Source organism: Montipora capricornis, chromosome 13 (assembly GCF_036669925.1).
Source record: "Montipora capricornis isolate CH-2021 chromosome 13, ASM3666992v2, whole genome shotgun sequence".
In the NCBI taxonomy this organism is placed as follows: Eukaryota; Metazoa; Cnidaria; class Anthozoa; order Scleractinia; family Acroporidae; genus Montipora; species Montipora capricornis.
This window is the reverse complement of record NC_090895.1, coordinates 7,716,518-7,741,517: the sequence shown is the minus strand read 5'-3', so window position 1 is coordinate 7,741,517 and position 25,000 is coordinate 7,716,518. Positions and strand designations below refer to the sequence as shown.

General features: G+C 40.0%; 1 protein-coding gene, 1 long non-coding RNA gene and 1 pseudogene across 2 annotated transcripts in view; 1 reads left to right on the top strand and 2 right to left on the bottom strand.

Moving 5' to 3' along the window:
* Window positions 1-23,867, bottom strand: part of LOC138030422 (protein kinase C-binding protein NELL2-like) — a 164,392-nt gene extending 140,525 nt beyond the window's left edge. The window contains exon 1 of the mRNA XM_068878338.1: window positions 23,567-23,867. Coding sequence (XP_068734439.1) covers window positions 23,567-23,867 — 301 coding nt within the window. The remainder of the gene's footprint in view (window positions 1-23,566) is intronic.
* Window positions 4,481-5,656, top strand: LOC138029842 (uncharacterized). The gene is made up of 3 exons (XR_011127949.1): window positions 4,481-4,561; window positions 4,982-5,018; window positions 5,524-5,656. It is a non-coding gene; the product is annotated as an uncharacterized lncRNA (long non-coding RNA).
* On the bottom strand, window positions 10,375-19,660 carry LOC138029429 (uncharacterized; annotated as a pseudogene).
* Window positions 23,868-25,000: the final 1,133 nt, after the last annotated feature.

Below are 25,000 nucleotides of genomic sequence, written 5' to 3'. Positions count from 1 at the left end.
ATGTTCAGCCTCTCCGATACTTACAATACTAGACATATTTAGTTGGAACAGTTAGCGAATGGTCAGAATCATCGTGTTACAAGATCGTAGCTTATACCACATCCACCTTCCCCGAATTCAATGTTGTGTGAGAATTTTTCGGGCGACTACTAGAAGTTGTGGAAATCAACATTGAAGGAATGGGGAAACGGGGATGGGTGTTTCATCAAATGTGACGAGTATTGTAGATCCCGAAAATATTGCCTTGACATGGGGTGCTACCATACAGTGCAGGAAGTACAAGGTGCCTTGGCCAAACTCACTTTGGCATCTTGATGGAGGCCAACGCTACTGTGTGCATATGATGGATGAAGAACCTTCGCTGATCCACAGCATCAGGAACTTCTTATGCAACACCTTATGACAGAGAAAAATCTCTGACCCAGGTGGGAATCCAACCCAAACTCACTTGAACAACATTCCTATACAATCCCAGATCTGTTTCGGCTCTGTTATTGGGACTACATTATCGAAAGATTATTCTTCTAGAAAATCTGTCTATGCAACCATGAATTACCAGCTTCCACCTAATAAATGAGTGATGTCCATTGTCACGCGAGTCATGCTTGTTTCCGTTTCTGGTTATTAATTTGTACTGACTTAGTGACTGATTAATGTAATGGGATAACTTAGGTGGGCACACAGTTTTTTTAGTTCAGTCTTTAGAGTTCTTTGACCACAAAGGGAGTTTTTGAGCAAACCATCTGTTTTAAGTTTTTCGTTCTTCTGTTTATCCTGTACCGCTAGGAGTTGGACAATGTAAGTGACTTTACCTTAAATGTTTCTTTTTCATTCGTTCCATTTTTTCTTCTTTCATTTAAACTAGGTTTCTTTTTTCAGTGTTCTATTCGGCTGTTGTAGTTTTTCCACCACGTGCCATGAGATTGACTGTAATCGATGATGAATAAAGAAATCCATTTAATTCTACAATCGTGGTACTGAGGTAGAAACGGCGTCTCCCGATCGCTAAGTACGTCGCAGTCGGGATCGCGACATCCATCAAGATGCCAAAGTTAGTTTGGCCAAGACACATTGTACTTCCTGCGCTATATGGTAGCACCCCATGTCAAGGCAATATTTTCGGGATCTAGCTTCGCCAACCTTTGTCTGACTCTTCGACGTTGATTCCGTAACCCAATAGATTTCAGGTAACCGGCTATTATGTTTCATCTAGGCGCACTCCCATGGTTGTTTATTTAATCTTGAATGATCCGGTCGAGTCTTTCATCAGGTAATTCGTTCAAAGCCCCTCATATCCTATAAGCCATACTCTGCTACTCATCTGTTAACTGTCCACCTCGAGACTCCGAGTGAATTCCCAGTGAATTCTCCAAATAAATTCCAAGTCCTCGCAGTCCTTCTAGCATCTCAACAGGAATTTTGCGAAATGGTCTTCCGGGCCTTTTTCCTTTATCCCTATCTATCGTACCTGAATCCGCAGCCACAGTAGAAGGAGTGATGGTCCGGCGACGAAGCACATTAAGCACACCTACTAAGGGCCCAGCGATGGAATCGAGATTTTCCTTGTCCCTCGTGTCTAGGGTTGCAACACTCTTTCATCGACCTAAGCAGGCTCATTGTCTGATCAAGAACCTCGACCTGCGTTTCTGCAGCTTCTGTGTCAAAGTTCTCAAATATTGTCTCGGTTCTATCCACAAGTTCGCCTAGAAATTTGGGAAACTCAACTTCTATGTCAAATTCTTCTTCTTACTCTGCTGCCATCTTTCGTTCTATACCTTGCACAGTTTACTCTGGTTCTATATGGCCGCGCTCGTCCCAGGAAGATTGAACATATATTTTCGGATTGCATATAAATTTAAGGATTGCCTTGAATCAATGTTTGTGGTATTGCATTACATATAAAATTTAAGAATTGGATTGAATCAATATTCGTGGTATTGGATTAAATATAAATTTAAGGATTGGATTGAATCAATATTTGTGGTATTGCATTACATGTAAAATTTAAGGATTGGATTGAATCAACATTTACGGTATTGCATTGCATATAAAATTTAAGGATTGGATTGCATTGAATGCCTTTTATGACTTTAAATTAAACCTTTATTTAAAGGATTGAACATATATATCTAAGATTAAATTTTTCCTACAAACGGCTTGCCATAGGTACCGGAAATGTGCGTGAAAGTATTAAAATAGCGAAGAAAGGTGAGCATATCTTTAGCCTGTGTGGCAGGCGTTACTCTTCTAAAAGCAAAGGGATAATTTCAAGACAATGTCAGTTCATTCTTTGAATTTAAACTTCTGTTTTTCTGAAATTTTTGGCTCCTTTTCAGCAAAAGAGTTGCCTTTTGAGAAATGCTGAGCGTAGTTGAGCAAACGACAACTTGAATTTATTGTCGTGCTTGAGAATAGACTGCGAGCAGTCTCTTATTTTTCTTTGACATAATAGAGCGCGCGATTGCGTGACACGCCTCGTTTTTACCACTAATTTTGCATAGAATAATAATTCTACCTGTCGTGCGTGGCCCTGAGGAAAGAAGGGCGACCGCTCGTGATCTAGCTCGAGAACTGATTTTCTCTTCACTTAACGGTTGAAGATGTTGAAGAACAATTTGACGCGGTGGTCAAATGTAAGAGGTTCAAAGACTGAACATGTACGGTTGAATGATTATCAATGACGACCCGGCTGTAAGATTCCCGTCTACATTCCCGTGACGTCATCACGGGTATCAATACCCCGGATTATAGGCATGATAACACCACAATCGACTGCGCATGCTTCCGATCTTACATCCCACAAATTTTGATAATTTTCACTAATATCTAGAATAGGATGCTTCCTCGCCAAGGCTCGCCAGCAATTATCCGTCATGCGCTCCTCGAGACACTTTTGAAATTACTCACATGTCAGTGAACACTGTCAGAAGAAGCATTCATGATTCTTCCGTTAATATCGTGACATAAGGCGGACTTTTTTCCTGTAGGAGCATATTGGAAGTCATTTAGTAAACGGCTTTGCCTCCACATGTAAATTTTAGCTTCAGGACGTCATTTCTCGTAAAAACGGTTTAAATTGTACGCAAACTTGAGACGTGTCAACAAAGTTGAGCCGTTAAGAAAATCTGGGAGTCAATTACACATGTACCACAAACGTTTTCTTTGCAGACAAGAACAATGCCAACAAACGGGCAAAAGAAGTCTACGTCTATATATCAACTCCCTCGGGTTTGGGAAAATCCAGTAAACAATATGGAAATAAACCGTGCTAGAGCTAGACGGAGAGTAGTATATTTGCATACGTAATTAAAATCATAATCCGCGAAATAAACTAAATTACTATTATTTTAATTTTAATGAATTAAACTGGTTTCTGAGAAAACTTCAGAGTAAATTTGTAGCCATCATGGAAGTGAAAGAATCTCACCCATCCACTTTACATTGCCCACCTTTGTTGTTGTTATTATCCAGGAATTTGGAGTGTCTACTTCCATAAACGGGTATCATAAACACAGATTATTATTCCATGGAAAACAGAATTATATACCACATTTGATACCGAATGGAAACAGATTCCTTCAATAGTCATAGACTTCAGCAGGTACCGGAGCAGAAGTTACGTAAAACAAAAGAAAAAGAAAACAGAAACAAAACAACTTCAAACAAGAGGCTCTAAGTAGCCTATACTACGGTTACCGGTCATCTCGCCACCAGGGAGTTTCGCCACCAACCAACTCGCAACCAAGGAACCACCTCGCCACCAACAACCTCAAGTCACCTCGCCACAAAACACTAGAGTAAAGTAGTCGAGGTGAATTAGCTGTTCGAAAGAGAGTAAATTGGTCGAGGTAAAATAGCCGAGGTGAATTAGCTGTTCGAACGAGAGTAAAGTAGTCGAGGTCAATTAGTTGTTCAAACGAAGTTTGTTTGCCTGTCTTAATGCAAATTACATGTTGACGGAGACGTCATTTGATAAATGTTCCCTTTGTTTAGGGCAACACTTCTCAGTGCGCGGGTGTTGAAGTTCGTATGATTTAAACAGTTCTAATACGATTGATGACCCTCAATAACAATTTTTGTTTGAGAACTGGCTTGAGTTATTATTACTGGCTTCGCTCGTTTGTAGTCCTGCAGTCGACTACGGCTCATGCAATTTGAGAACTTTCAAAATATCACTCGTGCCCAAAAGTCACGAAATGCAAGAGTAAGTTCATTCGATTTGCTATACTTATCATTATTATTTATTTTTAATCGATCTAATTCTAAATGCTTTTTTCCATTGCAACTTTAGGTAGAACCACTTTTAAAATGATGACTTTGTATTGTTCTTTCTAATATTGATGGTTTCTCTGTTAGTTCTTGCAGTATCGTGCATTTCTTTTCATCACGCATCTGGGAAAACGTAGCTTCGACAGTGGCAACTTTGATAATGCAATTGCACATTTTAGCAAATTAAGCCTTGGATGTTCTTAACAATATTTCGAACTAGGCTCTAGCTTTCGTTTGTCGTTGGCCAAGAGTTCGAACTCTGTTATCAAGAGCTCGATCCTTCAACAGAGTGGTAAGAGTTTCAGACGAACCTGACAACCACCTTCCCGTCCCCTACAATTACTTCTTGTTTTTGGTGAGGGTTTGCGGCAATTGGAACAGTTCTAGTTTAATTCTGGCACAGTTCCTTGATCTTCCTTTCCGATACATTTTCTCTGAAATTTATGGCGGGAGTCCTGATGTCGTTCGACGTATGCGCCATTTGCACGCGCGTTCTCTGGAGAAAAGCACATGGCTGCTCGTAGTCACCGCGGTAGTTTATTTTCCTTTTGTGCCGTAGCTTCCGGTAAAAAGACCTTTGATAACAGGGCAGCATTGTTTACAGACAAGTCGATGATTGCGAATTAAATGAAAGTGCACACCCATATGCATTATTTTCCGATAAGCAGTATTTCTTACATTAATTGTTTACTTTTTTTCGATTGACCTTCAGGGCCAACTAGAAGAGTCCATAGAAGACTGTAGGGAAGGTTTGTTTTATTTATCGCAATGTCCATGTGAATTAACTGCGGGGGCGAATAACATTTCGTTAAAATTTGCTCATCGTATCATGAAAGCCGAATAGTTGAAGGAATAATAATAATAATAATAATAATAATAATAATAATAATAATAATAATAATAATAAGAAGAAGAAGAAGAGAAGAAGAAGAAGAATGATGATGATCATGATGATAAAAACAACAACAAAATAAACTTGTGGGACCTCCTTTTGTAACATCTATTTCCCGATGCTCCATCTCCACATAAACGGGTGGCAAACAAAAAATGAGCCATTCGTGCCATAATTGGTAACCCTCCTCGATTATTTGCTTTTGATAGTTTTCTTCGGTCAAACGCTTAGGGTATCTTACCCTGCTGTGGTCATAATTGTCGACAAAGTTACGATATAAGCAGCCCCTTTTTACATCAACCAGACACTATTTTGCTCATAAGGTAGCAAAACTCTTTTTACCCTTTTTTTGTTTCCATTAGCTATTGATTGCAGTAAAGAGATTGGCTTCGAGGATGGTCGTCGCAGTGGTGTTCAGGTTATGATAGAAGCCATGAAACTGTATGAAGTAACTGAAGATATCAGAAGTGCTTTTAAACTGGCAGTGTCATTAAAAACGCTAGATTTCCAGGTAATACTGTTCTTATAGATTTACTCCTTTTACTGAAAGAAGTGCGTGTCACTATGGATTTTTTTTAGCCTAACAGTTCCACAGCAACGGGAATCTTTCTTTTTGCCTTTTTATGAGTGCGCACAGTGACGATGAGCTGCCCTTTGTTTGCCTTGGCTTCCCTGTTTCAATTGCTTGATTATTTGCGTACTAATATTGTTGATATCATGAACAACGCTGCTCGGAATTATTTTATTTTATTTTTCGAAACGCAAATTTTGAGGTGGCGTCCTCCAAAAATATAACTGGATCGAAATGAATCCTAAATATTAATGACAAGTTATTAACTATTAAATATTAGACAAAAGATGGATGTGATCCATGACTTTACTACGGGACGGTGTAAGTAATTGTCACTATATAGATGTTGCCGGTAAAATCCGTTCACAGTTTGAATCCGGTTTTACCTAGTAGGTTAAATTGGTGATCCTCCTGTCACGTAGGTTGAATACGCACTCAGATGAATTGAAGAAACTTTTTTTGAGCTTTGGAAAGAAGTGTGCAAAGTGTGGAAGGTATGGACATTTTGCTGTGTGTTGTCGTGGTGAGAGGGATAGTGATGTGGTTAGGGGAAAGGCAAGCAAGAAACAAAGGATTTCGGGTGGACGACCACGTCACATAGCTAATTTTGTGGGGAATCATGAGGCATCGGGGAGTGATGAGGATTGTACATTTGCATTTATGGTGACTGAGACGAAAGAAGAAATATGCCATACAATTAGCTGTGATGAGCCGGTGATTGAGATTAGTGTTAAATGGCATTAGTGCAAAGGCGCTTATTGATTCTGGCTCTGTAAGTAATCTCATGGGGATGAGTAAATGCGAAGAGCTCAAAGCACAAGGTCTTGATGTGAAGTTAGAGAACTGCCGCAAGCATTTGTATGTATATAGTGGGAAGGAGTTGAACGTGGTTGGTCAAATTCAAGTAGAGCTGTCAGTTGGAACCAAGAAGATAAACTTACAATTCGTGGTCACCACGAGTGGAGGGTGTCTACTGGGTCATACAACGTCCAGGGATCTTGGTCTACTTCGCATTGGCCTGAGCGCCAGCAGTGAACCGGCTGAGTGTGATGTTATTGGTAAGGACTTGGCTTCAGCTCTTCAGACAAAGTATTCAAAGGTCTTCAGTGGAATTGGCAAGCTAAAAGAGTACAGGCTAAAGCTACATGTGGATCGGGAGGTAACGCCAGTAACCCAGAAGCCAAGGCGTGTCCCCTTTACCTTGTGTGAGAAGGTGACAGCCAAAGTGGCGGACCTGATTGCCAAAGATATAGTGGAACGGGTGGATGGGCCGACATCCTGGGTAAGTCCCGAGGTGGTAGCACCAAAGGCCGAGGAGGATATCAGGTTATGTGTTGACACGAGGAAAGCAAATCAGGCCATTATCTGCGAGAGGATACCAATACCGACCGTTGATGAAGTGGTGGAAAACGTCAGTGGCAGGGCAGTGCTCTCAAAACTGGATCTCCGTCTGGGATTTAATCAGATTGAATTGGACGAAGAGTCACGGGACATTACGACATTTGCTACCAACGAGGGATTGTTTCGCTTTGGAGTGAACTCTGCTCCTGAGAAGTACCAGCAGATAATAAGACAAGTGGTCTCAAACATCGATGGGGTTCAGAATATTGCTGATGATCTGATAGTGCATGGCAAGAGTATTGAGGAGCATGATCAAAGTCTCCACAAAGTGCTTCAGAGATTAGAGGAAAAGAACCTTACCCTCAACCCGATGAAGTGTGAATTCCGCATGGACAATGTGGTCTTTATGGGGCTTCTATTATCAAAATATGGCATTGGTCCAACAGAGGAGAGGGTTCGTGCTGTGCTCGAGGGGGTTCAACCTACTACGCCGACTGAAGTCCGGAGTTTCCTAGGGATCGTAGGCTTTAGTGCACGTTTCATCCCCAACTTTTCAACCCTTGCAGAACCTCTCCGTGCAATATCCAGGCAGGGTGTCCCATTTGTACGGGGCAACGAGCAGGGGAATCATTTAAAGAACTGAAACGGCAACTGGCCAATGCACACGTCTTAGCCTATTTTGACTAAGACGCACATACTCGAGTGATAGCAGATGCCAGTCCAGTGGGCCTAGGGGCGGTGTTGGTGCAAGAGAAGAATGGGGAAAGCCGAGCAGAGCCTCAGCCAAGTGGAAAGGAGGTACAGCCAGACTGAGAAAGAGGCTCTGGCGCTGGTGTGGGCGTGTGAGCGCTTCAACTTGTACCTGTACGGGCTTCAGACCTTCGACCTGGTGACCGATCATGAGGCCCTGAAGGTGATTTACTCTAAGGGGTCCAAGCCATCAGCTCGTTTTGAGAGCTGGGTACTAAGACTGCAGCCTTATAACTATAAGGTATGTTGTGTCACACCCAGAGGCAATATTGCCGATGCACTCTTACGTTTGACAAAAATCCCCGCATCGGGGAAATCCCGGTATGATGACGAGTATGTTCGACTGGTTGCATTAGGATCTGTACCTGTAGCCTTAAAGATTCAAGAAATCGAGACAGTCTCAGCTGAAGATGAGTTAGTGCAGTAGTGCGTGGTTGCCTTGTTAGGGGAAACTGGGAAGGGGCTCCAAAGTCATATGTATGTGTCCGTAACGAACTGACCTTCATTGGCCATGTCATCCTACGTGGTACGCAAATCGTGATTCCTGAAAAGCTTAGACAGAGTGCTTCATTTAGCACAAGAGGGCCATCAAGGGATTGTGAAAATGAAAGAGAAATTGCGGTCGAAAGTGTGATGGCCATGTGTAGATACGGATGCAGAGCGCAAGTGCCGAGAGTGTTATGTGTGTCAGCTTGTCACCAAGGAGACTATATATCCACCGGTGAAGACAACACAGTTGCCAGACAGACCATGGCAAGATCTGGCGCTGGACTTACTTGGGCCCCTACCAACAGGGGAGCATCGGTTAGTCTTGGTAGAGTATTTCAGCCGCTGGGTGGAAGTTGACGTAATCTACTCTACTACGTCGGAAGTGATCATTAAGTGCTTAGACAAGCATTTTTCCAGATATGGAGTGCCCCGTGCTCTGAGAACCGACAATGGAGTGAACCTGGTTTCTGCAGAAATGGATGGGTATCTTGATGAAATGGGCATCAGGCGTAGACTGACGACACCCCTATGGCCAAGAGCAAATGGAGAAGTCGAAAGACAAAATCGCTCTTTGTTGAAGGCATTGAGGGCAGCCCAGGCTGAGAAAAAGACTGGAGATCTGAATTGAACAAGTACCTCCTGGCTATCGTTCCACCCCACACACGATAACCGGTAAGAGTCCAGCAGAACTGCTGTCTGGGCGAAAACTGTGAACAAAGTTACCAGAGCTAGCCGGATTTGATGATGCTGACGAGGCGACACACCCTGAGGTGCGGAATCGGGATGCTGAAAGAAAGCAGAGGGGCGCAGATTCTGTTGGCAAGAGACGCAATGCAGCTGATAAGCCGAATGTACAGGAGGAAGAGTTGGTGTTGCTTGAGAAACGGAAAGAAACAAAGCTCTCAACAAGTTATGAGAAGTAGCCTTATAAGGTGATTCAACGTCATGGAGACCAAATCAAGTTAAAATCATCACATGGTGCAGTGTATAAGAGAAACATCCAGTATGTTAAGCGATTTGTGGACCCAGCTACTGATCCAGGGGAACCAGCCTCTTCAGACCCGGTAGTAAGCGGTGTACCTGAGCAGCCCTCTGGACAGGAAACCGTGCCCAATTTAACAGTGGAGGCAAGTGCTAATCCAGTTAAGGAGCAAAGCCCAGTTCAGGCCGAGCCTTTGCCAAGGAGGTCAGGGAGAGTCACACGACCCCCCGAAAGACTAAGAGAGTATGTCACCATGTAGCTGTGACAGTGACTTTGCAGTGACTGCAGTCATCTAAGTAATGTTGTGTCTTTACTAGTTTTCAGTATATCTTAAAGGACATTAGTCATGCTTATTCTCGTAATAAGGTAGCAGGTTTGTAAGCGAAGGAAGAAGGAGAATGTAGTGTTTGTATGTACATCCGGGATCTCTCCAGCGCGGGAACCCGATGACCGTGTGGGCATAGGACGATTGATTGTGTAGAGACAGGGTGAACTAGGAGAGTGTTTCGATTAGCTTCTTTGTGATCTATAAGGACATTACAATGCAAACGGCTTTGCCTTATCTGCCAGATTAGTGCCATCTTGAGGCTGATCCCATAACCTCTCAGTTCTGTGGCAAGTGGCAAGTGGCTTCTGTTTGTCACAGAAAAGGCAAGATCTTTCTGGGCTCTAATCTGGTTCGTAGTTAGCAGGAGTCCCACATCAGTTGATTTCTTTTTAAAAGTATAGAAAAATTAACAACTTTGAGTGCACAACTTTAAGTAGCAGGCATATACATTCTACTTGCCAAGAAATTTTACACAAAATAATTAAGGCACAAGTTTAAGCCAATACCATATTGGCATAAAGGAAAAATTCTGCCTAAAGTAAATGATTCACTGTGCCGCAAACACTGTAGGCATTAACATTGCTTTGAGTCATTTTATTTCAATTTGCAGCGTAATGTCTTTTGTCATGTTACAAGTGTGAACTGTGCTGCATACCCTGGATTCATATAGCCCGCCCATCCTTAAAGAATAAAAAAGTTCTGGGATTTGAGCAAACGAATGGATCAAATACCCACTGCAAATTCCTACCCTTTTATATTTCTTCACCCCACTTCCTCCCACTCCCTCGATAGAACAGACAAAAGATTTCTGATTGTCAACAAATAAAAAAAGCTTGCTAAATAAAACTTACCCCGCCAAGACCAATTTTGAGAAAATTCAGAAGCGTTTGCCACGATCTATTGGAAAGTTTCGTGGTCAACTTCACGTACAGTTGGAGCCAGTGAGGAACTCGTAGCGATTCCAAATACCTCATATTTAGATCTTCGCACAAAATCGTGGCAAATGCCTTTTTAATTCCCTGTTTCTTGGCGACTGTTTCCAAAGCAGTCGATATCACCTCGCGTACAAATTTTGGTTATCCTTGGCGCAGTGCAGCAACCCATAACCGAAGACCTTCCCAAGATCAGGCGCAAAAGAAGTCAGTTCTTGCTGTAACACGGCTAAACATTCGTTTGCAACTAACCGTGCTCTCTTCAATTTCAGCCGAGGACCCATTTGGCACATTTCAAACTCTTTTAAGGCTTCGAATGGTTGCTTTATAGCCAGAGTTGATTCAATGTTGCAGGGCTTTATCACTTTTAGTGAAGTTGGCGGCGTTTCGGGGAAGATGGCGGGAATCTCACTTCTTCCCGCCATTTCATTGATTTGAGTGGAATTAATCAAAGCTTTGATAATTTTGAATTCCAATGAACCGATCACTTTATCGTCTTGCAGTTTTTTTCCTCGTACTGCTTTAGCAAGAATGCCAAAAAGAGTGGAAACGACCACCGTATCTTCCTTCCCGAGCCAAACCATGACGGATGGGCTTGGTACATTTCGCTGATCCCCAGTCCATGGACTACCCAAATGGACTACCCTAAAAATACTATTTCGAATGATTACTGTTGATCTATGTGTAAGCAGCATCTCATATAGTGCTTACTTTAAGCCTCAACACCCATTTTAAACAGCATTGTTCGACAGTATTTAAGTCTAAGCACCCATTTTAAAAAGGTTAGCTTACATGAAGTAATCTGCCATAACAACAATCTAAAGCTAACCTTTTAAAAATGGGTGCTTAGACTTAAATACTGTTGAACAACGCTGTTTAAAATGGGTGTTGAGGCTTAAGCAAGCACTATTTGAGATGCTGCTTACACATGGATCAACAGTACTCATTCGAAATAGTCCATGGACTGGAGGTCAGCAAAATGTACCGACCCATGACGGATGGACCTTCGCGCCATTGTTATCGACTACGTCGAGGATAGATACTTCGACAATATCACCGATAAACGGGGCACTGTGCTTGATATCGTATTATGATTCGGTCTGTATGACCATTCACTCGAAACAGCATACCAGCATGTAGTATATTAGCGAGCGAAGGTCCAAACACTGTTTTTTTTTTAATTTCGCACGACGTCGAATGTTATTTTCGCTGACATAATAATAATTAACCATTTGCACCGCATGAACATCTTCTACAATGTCAAAATTGTCTAGACTTCTTCTCTAATGCTGGTGGTGAGATGCGTGACAACTAAATTATCGCAAAGTACACATGATGATACATTTTCTTAATCCCATAAACAGAACCCACCGGAAATTAGAAGCCATACCATGCTGCGAATTTCAGAATCGCATCAATCTCATAGTGTCAGGTCAATCGCGGCGTGATCTGTCCTAATCGTTCGGGAGATGTTAGTTTAGTGTACAAAATCTTGCAGATTATTGGAGATGAGCCAATAGTTTAAGCAACAGAACACACATGGAGATTTTTGAGTCCTAGTGTAGCTCTTCATACTAGGGTTTCTAATCCTCCATATATCGATTAGATTCAATTGGCCTTGCATGCGTAGAATTCTCTCCACCCCAGTTCTTCGTGGAGATAGGTCACCACCTTTTTTATCGATCGAGGGATCGATGGTGCAATTAAAATCAACACTAACAATTATATTTTCTTTATCATCCAGGTTGCTATCGCAGATCAATTTTTGAATAGTTCCGAGAAAAGCCACCAAGTCTTTATCCTTTTTGGGGGCATATATATTCACCAAGACGTCTTGTTTTTCTAAAATAGTTGCCTTGCAATGAGGTAACACCCTAGGGGATCTAAGATGACCGACTGCTGCTTGAAATCAAAACCATTCTTAATTAGTATGGCAACACCTGCCGAGTTTGAGATCCCTCATTCATTTCTTCATTGAGATTTTCTGTCTTTTTTGGAATGTGTCTCTTGCAAAAAGACAAGATGAGACTTTTTTCGTCGACGCCATAGCAATATTGTTCTCCTTTTTTGGAAGTTTGTTGTACCCATCACGTTTAAAGAGGTTAATGAATTTGAATAACTCAGAGAACATTTAAACAAGATTTGGAGAAATCAGATTAAATTATGTTATAAACCTCTTGTTTTGGGACCGCAGAAGGACGTTCATGACTACGAATTGATTGAATTGAAAACAGAATTTTATGCTGGCGCATGTAATAAGACTGCCTGTGGATAACGAAATAAACCAGAAACAAATCGTATCACTATCAGGAAAAATTAAGTTTTTCACGGTGGCATATAAACAGTAGTGTTGCACTTGTAAAACAGAAATTAATAGAAAAATAATAGTTCCTTCACCTACACTTTGAAGAATCATTGCACAATTAAAAAGTAGCAGAGATAAAAGCGTCATGATCTTAGAAGGTATTAGAAGGTATTATTTGAATTTCCTATAGATTATCTAGATCTTCCTCAGAGAAGATTCGGATAGGAGTACCATCTCGGGATGCTTTAACAAAAATTTTACCATACATTGTCCAAACGCTAAACAGAGTACCTTCTCTTCTTCGTCTATTGGCTTCATTTACGAGTCCTCATCTGTATATCGTCAGGTTCTCGTTAATGAAAGCAAACCAACTCTTGCTGCGACATGATCTTGTTTCTTTTCACTTTGCGGGTTCTTTTGCTGCATTCTGCAAACCTTCTGCAGCCAACCACATTGCCAACAAGTTTCTCAGTTGCAGGTTTTGTTTTTGGTTAATCAGTTATTGCTTTTATGTCGTTTGTTTTTTCAGTTTTTTTCAGTTTTTTTAAATATTTATTTTATTATATTATTATTATTATTATTATTATTATTATTATTATTATTATTATTATTATTATTTTAACAGCAGTTGTTTGTGTGTTTAGTTCCATGTCTTCCTCAACAACAATGTTAACCGTTGGCCCTGTCTCAAAACCCTTTCTGTTAATTAACACTGAAGGGTGTTAAATAACATACACACTGTTTGTGAAGATTGGGGGCGGGGAGGCCCCATTGTTGTGGTCTGTCCTCCTTTCACATGCATGCATGTGTGGGCTGGGTGAGTGGGAAATATTAAATGTTCACTGATAGCTGCTGCCTGGGCTCCTTTATAGGCTAACGTTCGATCTCACCCCAGAAAGAATTGAAAACTTTCGTGAGACTGTATGTGGCATGTGTGATGTATATAAATCCATTTCGAGAGTTCCTTTTCGAGTTGCCTGGCAGGCTCTTGCAAACTACTCTTGTTTGTGTCTATATTTTACTGTCATAAGAGTAGTTCTCTTTTAAATGCTTAGATGTCATCTATTTTTACAGACAGGCCAAAAAAAACATATACGTCTAGTCTTCATACCTTTTTTTGCAGCGTTGTTCAGAGAGACTAATTTTGAGAGAGACGTTTCTCAAATTATCGTGGGTAATTATGAGCTGCACACCTATGGCTTCTTTGCATTTGCTAACTGGAACGAGGATGGCCAGCAACTCGCGTTGTGCCGAAGTGCAGTTAGGCAAATGATGCATGACAAAAAAGGGTTAAAAGAAAGAAAATCAACGGGCATTAATAATAAAAAGTTCCCCAATTTTCAAAACAAAGAATACTCTTCATCGAATCGTCGCCTTAATACTGCTAACGTATTGGACGTATCAATTAATACCTCACAGAGAAAAAACAAAACAAAAGCACGAACAAAAGAAGGATGAAAAGATCAAGTTTGCTCAGTCACAAGTTTTATCGTCGAGTTCGTAGAAAAAGCGAGAGGCTTCTTCCTGTCTCTTAAACTCTTAAATTGTATACCACACTCACACAGAACGATGCAAAGCTTCAGGATTTTTAAAAATAGTGCTAACTCGACCTTATGAGTCTTTTTTAATTATTCACTTTAGGCATATATCATCTTAGTATATATCACCTTTCAGCGCGTGTAAAATTTAACGATTTTGCTTGGCGGTGATCTGAACATTTATTAAAGTAGTAGTTAGGTACCATTTGCATCATATTTTATTGTGATTAAAAAACTTTATTATACGTGCAATACCTAAAACCCAGAAGTGGTGTCACAGCAGACTCTGAAACTGCTAGCTACAACAGCTATGAATCGCTTTTTATAGTTAAGTGTAGTGATCAGTAAGAGAGCTTTATTATTCTCAACTTGATTTAACTTGGTTCCTTACTTCTCACGTATCACATGATAGTTCTTCTGACTTCGCTGACTTTATGAATATGTATTTTCAGTTTAATCCATAGGATACAATTTGGCTTCCAAAATGCCAAATCCTTCCAAACAAGTTGAACTTTGCTAGTTCACTCTTTTCAATCCTGTCTCTCCCCCTGAGATAGAACTTGGGATAATGACAACCCCCCAAAAAAGAGGATATATTCTTTTCCCACTCGCATTCTAAGATCAGCTTAAAATATTATTTATTAGCCAATTCTCTATCCTCGGTCGTAAAAAAGTCACTTGAAAACGGCGTATATCGGCGTATTCCTTTATAGAGTGCAATTTTTTTGAGTAATGAAGTATTGCTTTTGATGTCCAACTTTTCCAGCAACTCATCCTAGTTCTTTGTTACGATTCGCAATGATGCTACAACAACCGGTATCACCTGCACGTACGGTTCTCATGTTCCACATCCTTGCAATTTCTCTTTTAATCTCCTGATATTTTTCAACTTTCTCATTCTCCTTTTCCCCACCTCTCTTATCTCCTGGTTGAACAATATCGACAACAGCGCACATTCTGTCCTGTTTGTTTACAATCACAAGGTTCCGTCTTCTAGCCTCAGACCGGACATTGTGGTTGTAGGCTATTATTATGACAGCAGTGTTAAAACGTTTATTTGATTGACATTAGAATAGCACAGAAGGGCGAACACGTAACCTAGAGGCCATGTTGCCTAACTAATCTCCTCAATATATATAAAATGTATTTAGATTATGGAAAAAAAAACATTATAAATATAATACGATAGCTACGTGTAAGAGTCCTTTTTCTAACTTTTCTGTCCACCAAACTTAAAAGATGTCAGTGTGTTAATAATAAGTTGCTACTATAGAGGGAGTTTCAATCGAGTATCGTAAAACCAAAACCAAAGTAATTACTTTGCCCGATCAAAAAGGACGGAGACAATCCGGTAAACTAATCATAACTCGAAGTAATTACACGTAGCCGACACAAAGCGCGGGAAAATGTGCACACGCGTGCCACGAATGGTTTTGGTTTCACTTCTGATTGGTTGCAAAAGTGGCGCGAGTACTTTGAACCAATCACTGATTGAAGTAATCATAAACCAACGCAATTCGCTAATTACTTTCGACGCTCAATTGAAGACCGCTCTAATAGAAAATACTCTAATTGGTAACAATTGCTTAGTCCAGTGTCTACGTTTCCCTAAAAATCTCTAAGAATCGCAATATGAGAATCGAATTTAATGATTCGAATCAAGTTAATCAACGATTTACGCAACTACAAAAGTGTTTTGAAAGTACGCGTATTGTTCAAAGTCGACGAAATTGCATTTTTTTTACATTTTTACGAGAACTTGACTGCCTTTCCTTCCAACCAACTTGCTCATCTGTTCTTCTGTTCTTCCAACTCCAGCGAATATCCACGAAGAGCTTCCATGATGATGTTAAACTGTTCCATCTTGTATCTTTTGAATTGCTGTTTTAACTCATGTCTAATTATTATTATTATTATTATTATTATTATTATTATTATTATTATTATTATTATTATTATTATTATTATTATTGTTATTATTATATTATTATTATTACAATTTCTCCCAAATTATTTTCCTGTGGTTGAATTATAGCAGACAACACGACATGAAAAATTCATCCCCCGGTATGCTTAAATACTGTCAAGAATATAATGTATAAAGCATAGCGCTTTATGTTATGATTTATGCATAATGCATTCAATACGTCACTTAGGACGATAAAACTATGATACGTTCTATTATCTTAGCAAGGCAATAATGCACGTTAAATAAATCGTCCATCTTATAAACGCGATCTTTGACAAAGGAGAAAAGGAGGTTTGGCCCAATAATTGCATAGGGAGGCATACCACTCCGGAACAGAGTTGGAAATGGACATGTAAGCACACCACAGGAAATCGCCTTTCGGTTGACCTCTGGCCCATGCGCTATAACTTTTATTATTGTTGTTCTCTGCTGAAGAACCGTCAAACCAAAAAAACTTGTAGTTTTCTCTGCGCTTCATACCAAGCCAAACTCGATGTATCTCCTTGCTCATCAGGCTAGCAATAAAGATGTTTTCCTGCTTCGATTTAATTATTGGCAGGAGTGCTGACATTTCCTTGCATTTTTCTCGAGCCTTTTCTATACTATCGGCTTGATAACTCGCATTCAGTTTATAACAATATGTGTCATTTGCTACCCAGTCCTTAGGACAACCTAAAACGGAGTACGAGCAAACAAATATTGTCAGAACGTTCATGATCACATGACAGTATCATAGGGTTGTTGAGTGGGGATTGCAAAGGGTCGGATTATAATGCTGCTGTGGTGGTAACTTAACAAAATCATCCTCATGCTCACCTGTAGCTTAATTATCGTAAGAGACTGTTAATTTTTTTATGAGGGAGGAGGGGGGTGGGGGGTCATTTTAAAGCAGAAGGAAAGTTTGTAACGGTCCCTAAGAAGGAGTCGCTTGCACTTTGTAACTATCACTAAATGCATCTGCATAATGGGTCTCTTTTTACCTCTGTCTGAGCAGTTTCGTCCGTCTCCAACATATCCCTCCTTACAAGTGCAGTTATATGAACCAATAGTGTCCTTGCACACGGCGACATGGCTGCAGTTGTGTTTTCCTGTTAAACACTCATCGATATCTGGGAACACAGCCAACAAACTGGTAAAATATCATTTTACTTTCAATTGGCATTGAGTCACTGTCCACGAAATCGTTAGACACTTATTACTTCGTTATTTTGTTTTCGTGCCCAACCATTTTCACCTTTAATTAGTGTTTCTCTGAACGCAATTTATGCGGGAAGATTATATCGGTATTTTTCGTCTTGCATTAAAAATAGTAAACATCATTGTTTACACCACATGGTCGGTGCTTTCTACTTGTACTGATTGGTTAGATCTGAGGAAGGAAGCTGTTATTATTCACACGATTCCGAGCAGCCGGATGGTATATACTAAGATAATTGCTAGCTTTAGTGACTGTGGATATTTTCCTCTACTTCGGTGAATAACTGTTGAATAGTACACGTTTTTCCGTCTCCACTGTATGCAGCATTACATGTGCAGTTGCACGAGACGTCTGTATTGTGACAATCGGCATTGACGTCACAGGTAAAGAGAAACGTTTTGCATACATCAATATCTAGGTTTTATAGAAAGAACGATGTCCAATGTAAAAATATAACGTCAAGGCCACATGGCTGCAGTTGCGTTTTCCTGTTAAACACTCATCGATATCCGGGAACACAGCCAACAAAAGAATAAAATATCTTTTTGCTTTCAATTGGCAAAAAGTCACTATCCGCAAAATCCATCTATTTTGCAATAGGTACGATTAAGTGATAATAGGATTTTGTGTCAAACATTTCAGGGAGTAATCGTGCTCAAAATTTCACATAGGCCTTGCGCTTCGCGCTCAGCTTATCTTAAAATTACTTGCCTGATTACTTGCTGAATGGTACTCCACTCAGTCGTATTGCTATTATCAATAATGTCTTTCTCTACACACAATATTTTGCGGGTTTATAACTAGACAGGCAATAATAACATTTTCCATGTGATGTTCAGCCTTTAGAAATTACAACACGAGAGAAAAACGTCAACTTGCATCAAGAACGGTAAACATTAATACTTCCTTTCATACACCACGCATTCGCTCAATTGGTGTTTTGTACGTGTTCTGATTGTTTAGCTCTGAAAAGCGCTCAGCAAGCCTTCTAAGCGGGGTTTGACGTCCCTTGCTATACCTGGGCACGACCCGCCGCTCGATTTGACTATATTTGTCGATATTTCTATAAATACTGGACCTGTGCCTTTTCAACGTTTGGTTTTAAATTTTAGTGCCAGCCACGTTATGTTACCGAATTTGCATACTGGCCGTACTCTCTTCCCTACTTCAAGGACTTCGTACAGTCGAAGCTTTCTGTTGGGCCTGCGGACGTCATGTCATACTAAACTTCCTTTGTCTACTCTGAGGGCATTGAAGAACTCTGGAATCTTGAAATTCAGGGGTAGAAGAGCTGGTCGGAGAAGAATTAGAACCATAATTTCTGTGAGATCTACTTCATCGTGTTCTGCTCCGCTGCACTAGTGTGTCAATAGAAGCAATTTGATTTCCATCTCGTTGCAATCTGGACCGGAGGTTGTTCTACGGCGTCAGCAAGCGGTCTCAAATTTCGCGCTTATTAACTCAAGATCTATTAAGAATAAGACTCTTATGTTGAATGATTATGTGACGGAACATAATATTGACATTATAGCGATTACTGAAACCGGGCTTAACGATGATGACTTCGATGTTTATTTTTGTCGGGATATTTGTCCTGTTGGATTTACATTCCATCAGGTTCCTAGGGCAACCTCGGAAGGCGGAGGGTCGGTCTTCTGGTCAGAAAGTCTTTCAAAGTCACTACATTGCAACCTGAGGATTACAGAAGTTTTGAAATTGTACAAGTCCTTCTGAAATCGACTGGTAATTACAATTTGAGACTTGTCAATATTTATCTTCCTCCTCCATCTCCTACTAATGTTCTCAGTGTGGCCTTGTTTCTCGATGAATTTAGAACTTTTCTCGAGCACCTAATCCTGAAACCTGAACCGCTGTTACTTGTTGGAGATTTTAATTTTCGTGTAGACCAAGCAAATGATTGCGATGCAAGGCGTTTTTTAAGTGTTCTCGATTCGTTCGATCTTACACAACATGCTGCTGGGCCGACTCATCACGTTGGCCACACACTTGATTTGGTTATTACAAGATCTAGCGAAAATGGAATTATTACCAATTGTTGTGTACGACAGCGGATTTCTGACCACTTCGCTGTTCATTGTAACTTAGCCTTAGCCAAGCCTCCACTGGAAAGGAAAACTATCTCCTTCCGCAAGACTCGGTCAATTGACTTTGATAAGCTTCGTAATGAACTCAATAATTCTAGCTTAATAATGGATCCCTCTCCGGATCTCGACGCACTCGTTAAACAATTCAACACCACTTTATCGAAACTGGTGGATGTTTATGCTCCTGTTAAGACCAAAACCGTCACTATTGGCCCATACTCTCCGTGGTATACTGACGAGATCGCTTCAGAAAAACGTAAGAGAAGATCACTTGAGCGTCACTGGCGGTCAACACGTCTACCTGGAGACTATGAGAACTATGTGATACAGTGCGATGTTGTAAATAACCTGCTTAAGTCGGCAAAGGTCTCTTACTATGCCAACATCATTAAGAATTCTAAGCATGATCAGAGGGTCCTGTTTCAGACAGTTGATAGGTTACTACACACTAAATCTGATCCTCTATATCCTACATCGAGCTCTGACAATGACCTGGCTAATAAATTTGCTGACTCTTTTCCTGAGAAGATTACTATCTTGCGAAATTCACTAGACAGTTCTTCAAGTACTCTGGTACATCTTGATGATTCCTCTCATGCAAGCTGTGTGCTCTCGCTTTTCAAGAATGTTACTGAAGCTCAAGTGTCTAGTATGATTACTGGTTCTGCTGTCAAGTCTTGTCCTCTGGATCCTGCTCACGCTGTTGTTCTGAAGGAATGCTGGTCAGTGCTTTTGCCTGTGATGACCAAGATTGTCAACCTCTCTATGAACACTGCTGTGATGCCTGACTGTTTTAAGTTAGCTATGCTTAATCCATTGCTGAAAAAAATGGGTCTAGATTCTGAGGTTTTTGCTAATTTCAGACCAATCTCTAATTTAATGTTTATGTCAAAGCTTACCGAGAGAGCTATTGCTCTGCAGCTGGTAGATTATATCACGATAAATAACCTTGATGAAGTTTTCCAATCTCCTTACAAACAACTGTACAGTACTGAGACGGCTCTTCTCAAAGTCCAAAATGATATTTTGGTAGCTTTAGATAATCATCAGTCAGTTATTTTACTACTTTTAGATTTGTCCGCTGCGTTCGACACCATACTATTTTACTTAATAGGCTTGCTACTCGGTTTGGTATCACTGGCTCTGCGCTCTCTTGGTTTACCTCCTATCTTTGCAATCGTTACCAGTTCGTCAGTATTAGGAGGGAGAGGTCTACACATCGCCTATTGGCATGCGGGGTTCCTCAGGGGTCTGTTTTAGGTCCCATACTCTACTTGCTGTACACTTCGCCACTCGGGGATATTGTTGGAAGGTACAACATGGGTTATCACTTTATGCCGATGATACCCAGTTGTACTTGTCCTTCGACTCCCGGGGTGGTGATGCGGAGGCTTTAGCAGTTTCTCAAGTTGAAGCCTGTGCTTGTGAGATGGACAACTGGATGTGCTGTAATAAGCTTAAGCTTAACGGCGACAAATCGGAGCTACTTGTTATTAGTTCTCAGTATCGGCCTCGTCCCGTGTTATCTTCTCTCACAATTGGTTGTTCCGTAGTACAGTCATCAGCATCAGCTCGTAATTTGGGTGTAGTTTTTAAAAAGGTTTAACGTTTGAGAAACATATTAGTGCTATATGCAAATCGGCTTTTTACCATCTAAGGAGGATAGCAAAAATTAGGAGCTATCTGTGAGAGGAGTCTACAATAGCGCTTATACATGTTTTTATAACTTGCAGGTTAGAGAATGGCAATGCCCTTTTATACGGACTACCAAAATACCAGATTCAGAGGCTACAGTCTGTACAGTCTGTCTTGTTAAGCGTTATCCTAAATTTGGTCATACTTTACCATTACTTTCTGAGCTCCATTGGTTACCAGTGGAGCATCGCATTGTTTTTAAGATCTTGTTGTTGGTTTTTAAATCTCTGAATAATTTAGCCCCTTCTTATATTAGTGATTTGCTAACACCATATATCCCCAGTCGTAGCCTCAGGTCATCTAATCAGTCTCTTCTGGTTGTCCCAAGGTCTATTCAAAAGTCTTATGGTGACAGAGCTTTCGCAGTGGCTGCCCTACGGTTGTGGAATGCTCTGCCTATTCATATGAGACAGCCTGGTTTTTCTTTAGCTACTTTTAAGAAATGTCTGAAGAATTACCTTTTCAAAAGAGATATCTTTCCAAATATTTTGTGATTTCATGTGATTTTTGAATAATTATCTTTTAAGGTTTTTAATTAATGTAGTCATTATCTTTTTAATACAGTATTGTAAAGCGCCATAGAGCAGTTAGGATTTGGCGCTATATAAATATATTTATTATTTATTATTATAATTATAACTGATAAGGAAGTATTATTCGCCACCGCACAGCCGAATGGTATATATTCTTGCCTGAGCAGTTTCGTCCATCTCCAACATATCCCTCCTTACAAGTGCAGTTATAAGAACCACTAGTGTTGTTGCACACGGCAACATGGCTGCAGTTATGTTTTCCGGTTGAACACTCATCGATATCTGGGAACAAATTATAATAAGTAAAATATCCTTTTACATTCAATTGGCAATAAGTCACTGTCCACGAAATCGTTAGAGTCTGTATTTGTACTGGTGCCCATTTTTTTAACATTAATCAGTCTTTCTCTTAACTGATTTTATGCGGGTAGATTATAAAGGTATTTTTTTGTGAAATATCCACTCTTTAGAAATCCTGAAAGAAAAACCTCAACTTGCATCAAGAATGGTAAACATGATTGCTTGCTTTTATACACCACATATTCGCACAATTATTATTGACACTTTCTACGTGTTCTGAAGTGATAGCTCTGAAGTGATAAGGAAGTATTATATTCGCCACCGAGCAGCCGAATGGTATATATTAAGACAAGTGCTAACCTAAATGACTTTGGATATATTCCTGAGGTGAATGATTGTTGAATACTATGCTGATTTGCAAGTACTTACGAGGCCCTACTTTCAGGTAAGCTCACGCCTTTGAGTATCCTGTAGATTATCAGATTTTTGTTAATACTAGCTGCTCGATCGATATGTCGCGAAACTAGTCTACTGAAAGGAAAATATTGCAGAAATAGATTAATGTTTTCGAATGCCGGCGATAGGCTAAAAAAAGAATGCAACTTATTTCTTGAATATATACTTAAAATTGTGTCTTCTACACGATCTTATAGTTTGATTTCTTCTGTTTATTGCCTTTAAGAGTCCTTTAACGTTCTTGATCGGAGGAAAATGAAAGAGTATTTTGTACGTTTGCACTTTCCATATTTATATCAAGTTGTCACCTTTTTACCCACGCAAACTTGATGTGGTAAATGATAAATTGCTAAAATAGTTGCATACATTAAAACCAGTAAGCGACATAACTTAATGCGCGAAGTGCGAATCATATGCAATACAGGTCCTTACCTGTACACGTTTTTCCGGGACCAGTGTATCCCGCCTTACATGTGCAGATGTAAGAGCCGTCTGTATTATGACAATCGGCATTGACGTCACAGGTGAAGGGAAACACTGTGCATTCATCAATATCATCTAGGTTTTATAGAAAGGTCGATCCCCAGTGAAAAAAAAAAAAAACCGTTAATTATCATGTATCCATGCGAGCCGAGCGATTGTATTAAATTATGAAGCAAAATTGGTCTAAGGCTTGGGACGGCAGAGATCTTCTAGAACTGTGGACCCTAACTGGATTATTTGATACAAATATTCTTTATTGTACCAGTTAGCAAATCAAGTATCTTGCATCCAATAGTGTAGGACAGTGATTGAATATACCATAACTGGTATCACGACCTGTTGGACTGGGTCGAGGTGCATGCAGGGAATAAATTTTGCCTCCAGTCCTTGCTCGTTCCAGTACCATCACGAGATTACGAACAGTACCCACCTTCGCGTTTCATGTAGAACCTTTGATCGTCTGTGACGAAATCGTTAGGGTTCGTTTCCTTGGTCTCGTCATTCAATTCGCAATTTTTTGTTAGAATGTGGAAGTTGTAACTCCTGCATTTTGGATCATTCTCACAGAGCATTTGACATTGAATAGGTCCGCTGACTACGGTGGCTTTAAAGGTGTGACCATTGAGAGCTTTGCCAGGTATTGAGACTTCAGAAGGCTTGCATTGCTGACCAGTAATGTTTCTCCCGACCATACAGGCTATCAAGTAAAGTGTGAAAAGTGTCACAGGCATCTTGTTTCCGACCTATTGAAGTAAAATTGTTGTAAATTCAATATTGTATTCTTTCACGGGTAAAATCTCTCCATCCTCTCGAAATGTCCACAAGTTAGCAAATTTAGAAAACAAGATTTAAGCTAATGGCCAGATTGACATACGGTCAATGTGGATAAGAGGAATTAATCACACGATTATTAGACCGCCATAAATTCTAATTCTGACCGTAGGCGTCTGAATTTTGAGTGTACTAGTAAGTAACTTGATATGAATAAAACGCTACTCAATTAGAGTGTTGTATGAACGCTGTTCCGCTGTTCACACCCTCACGCGGCCTCGCGCATGCATGGTGGGCCTTTCAAACAGCCTATTTTACGTTTTCTAACTGTAATTTAAATGGTGCGTGAGTTCTGTCATTCTCGCCATTTTATACAGAGACGTGCTTATAAGAGATTATAAGAGAAATAAGTGTAAGCTTTCAAAACGTAGTCTGTCTGTCTACTACAACTACTACTACTACTACTACTACTACTACTACTACTACTACTACTACTACTTCTAATAATAATAATAATAATAATAATAATAATAATAATAATAATAATAATAATAATAATAATAATACAACGCTTGTAGTGCGCAAATGCCATATGGATATGCTCAAATGCGCTTTACAATAAAAGTTAAGAACTACCCCTAAAATATAAAATTACATATGGAGGTAAAATTCAGAAATTTTATCATTATTTAAATAATCTAAAAACTTAGATAACTACTATAAATAGGTTTAAAAATCACAATATATAAATAAAATAACGTTAAGTCGACTATGAAAACGCTTCACGAAATAAATGTGTCTTAAGTTTGGTCTTGAAGCCAGCAACAGTGCTTTCAGACCTAAGGTCTAGAGGAAGAGCGTTCCAAATTTTGGTGCCGCATATGTAAAAGAGCGATCACCTAGAGTAACTTTAGACAACTTTTTAGGGCAACTAAGGAGGAGACTGTCACGAGAGCTAGAGCTCCTTAGATTATGCCGTGGAGGTGAGTTAATGGAAATTAACGAGGCTACATATGTAGTTGCTTAATTTTTGAGAGCCTTGAATGTAATTAAAAGAATTTTAAAAACAATTCGGAATTTAACTGGTAGCCAA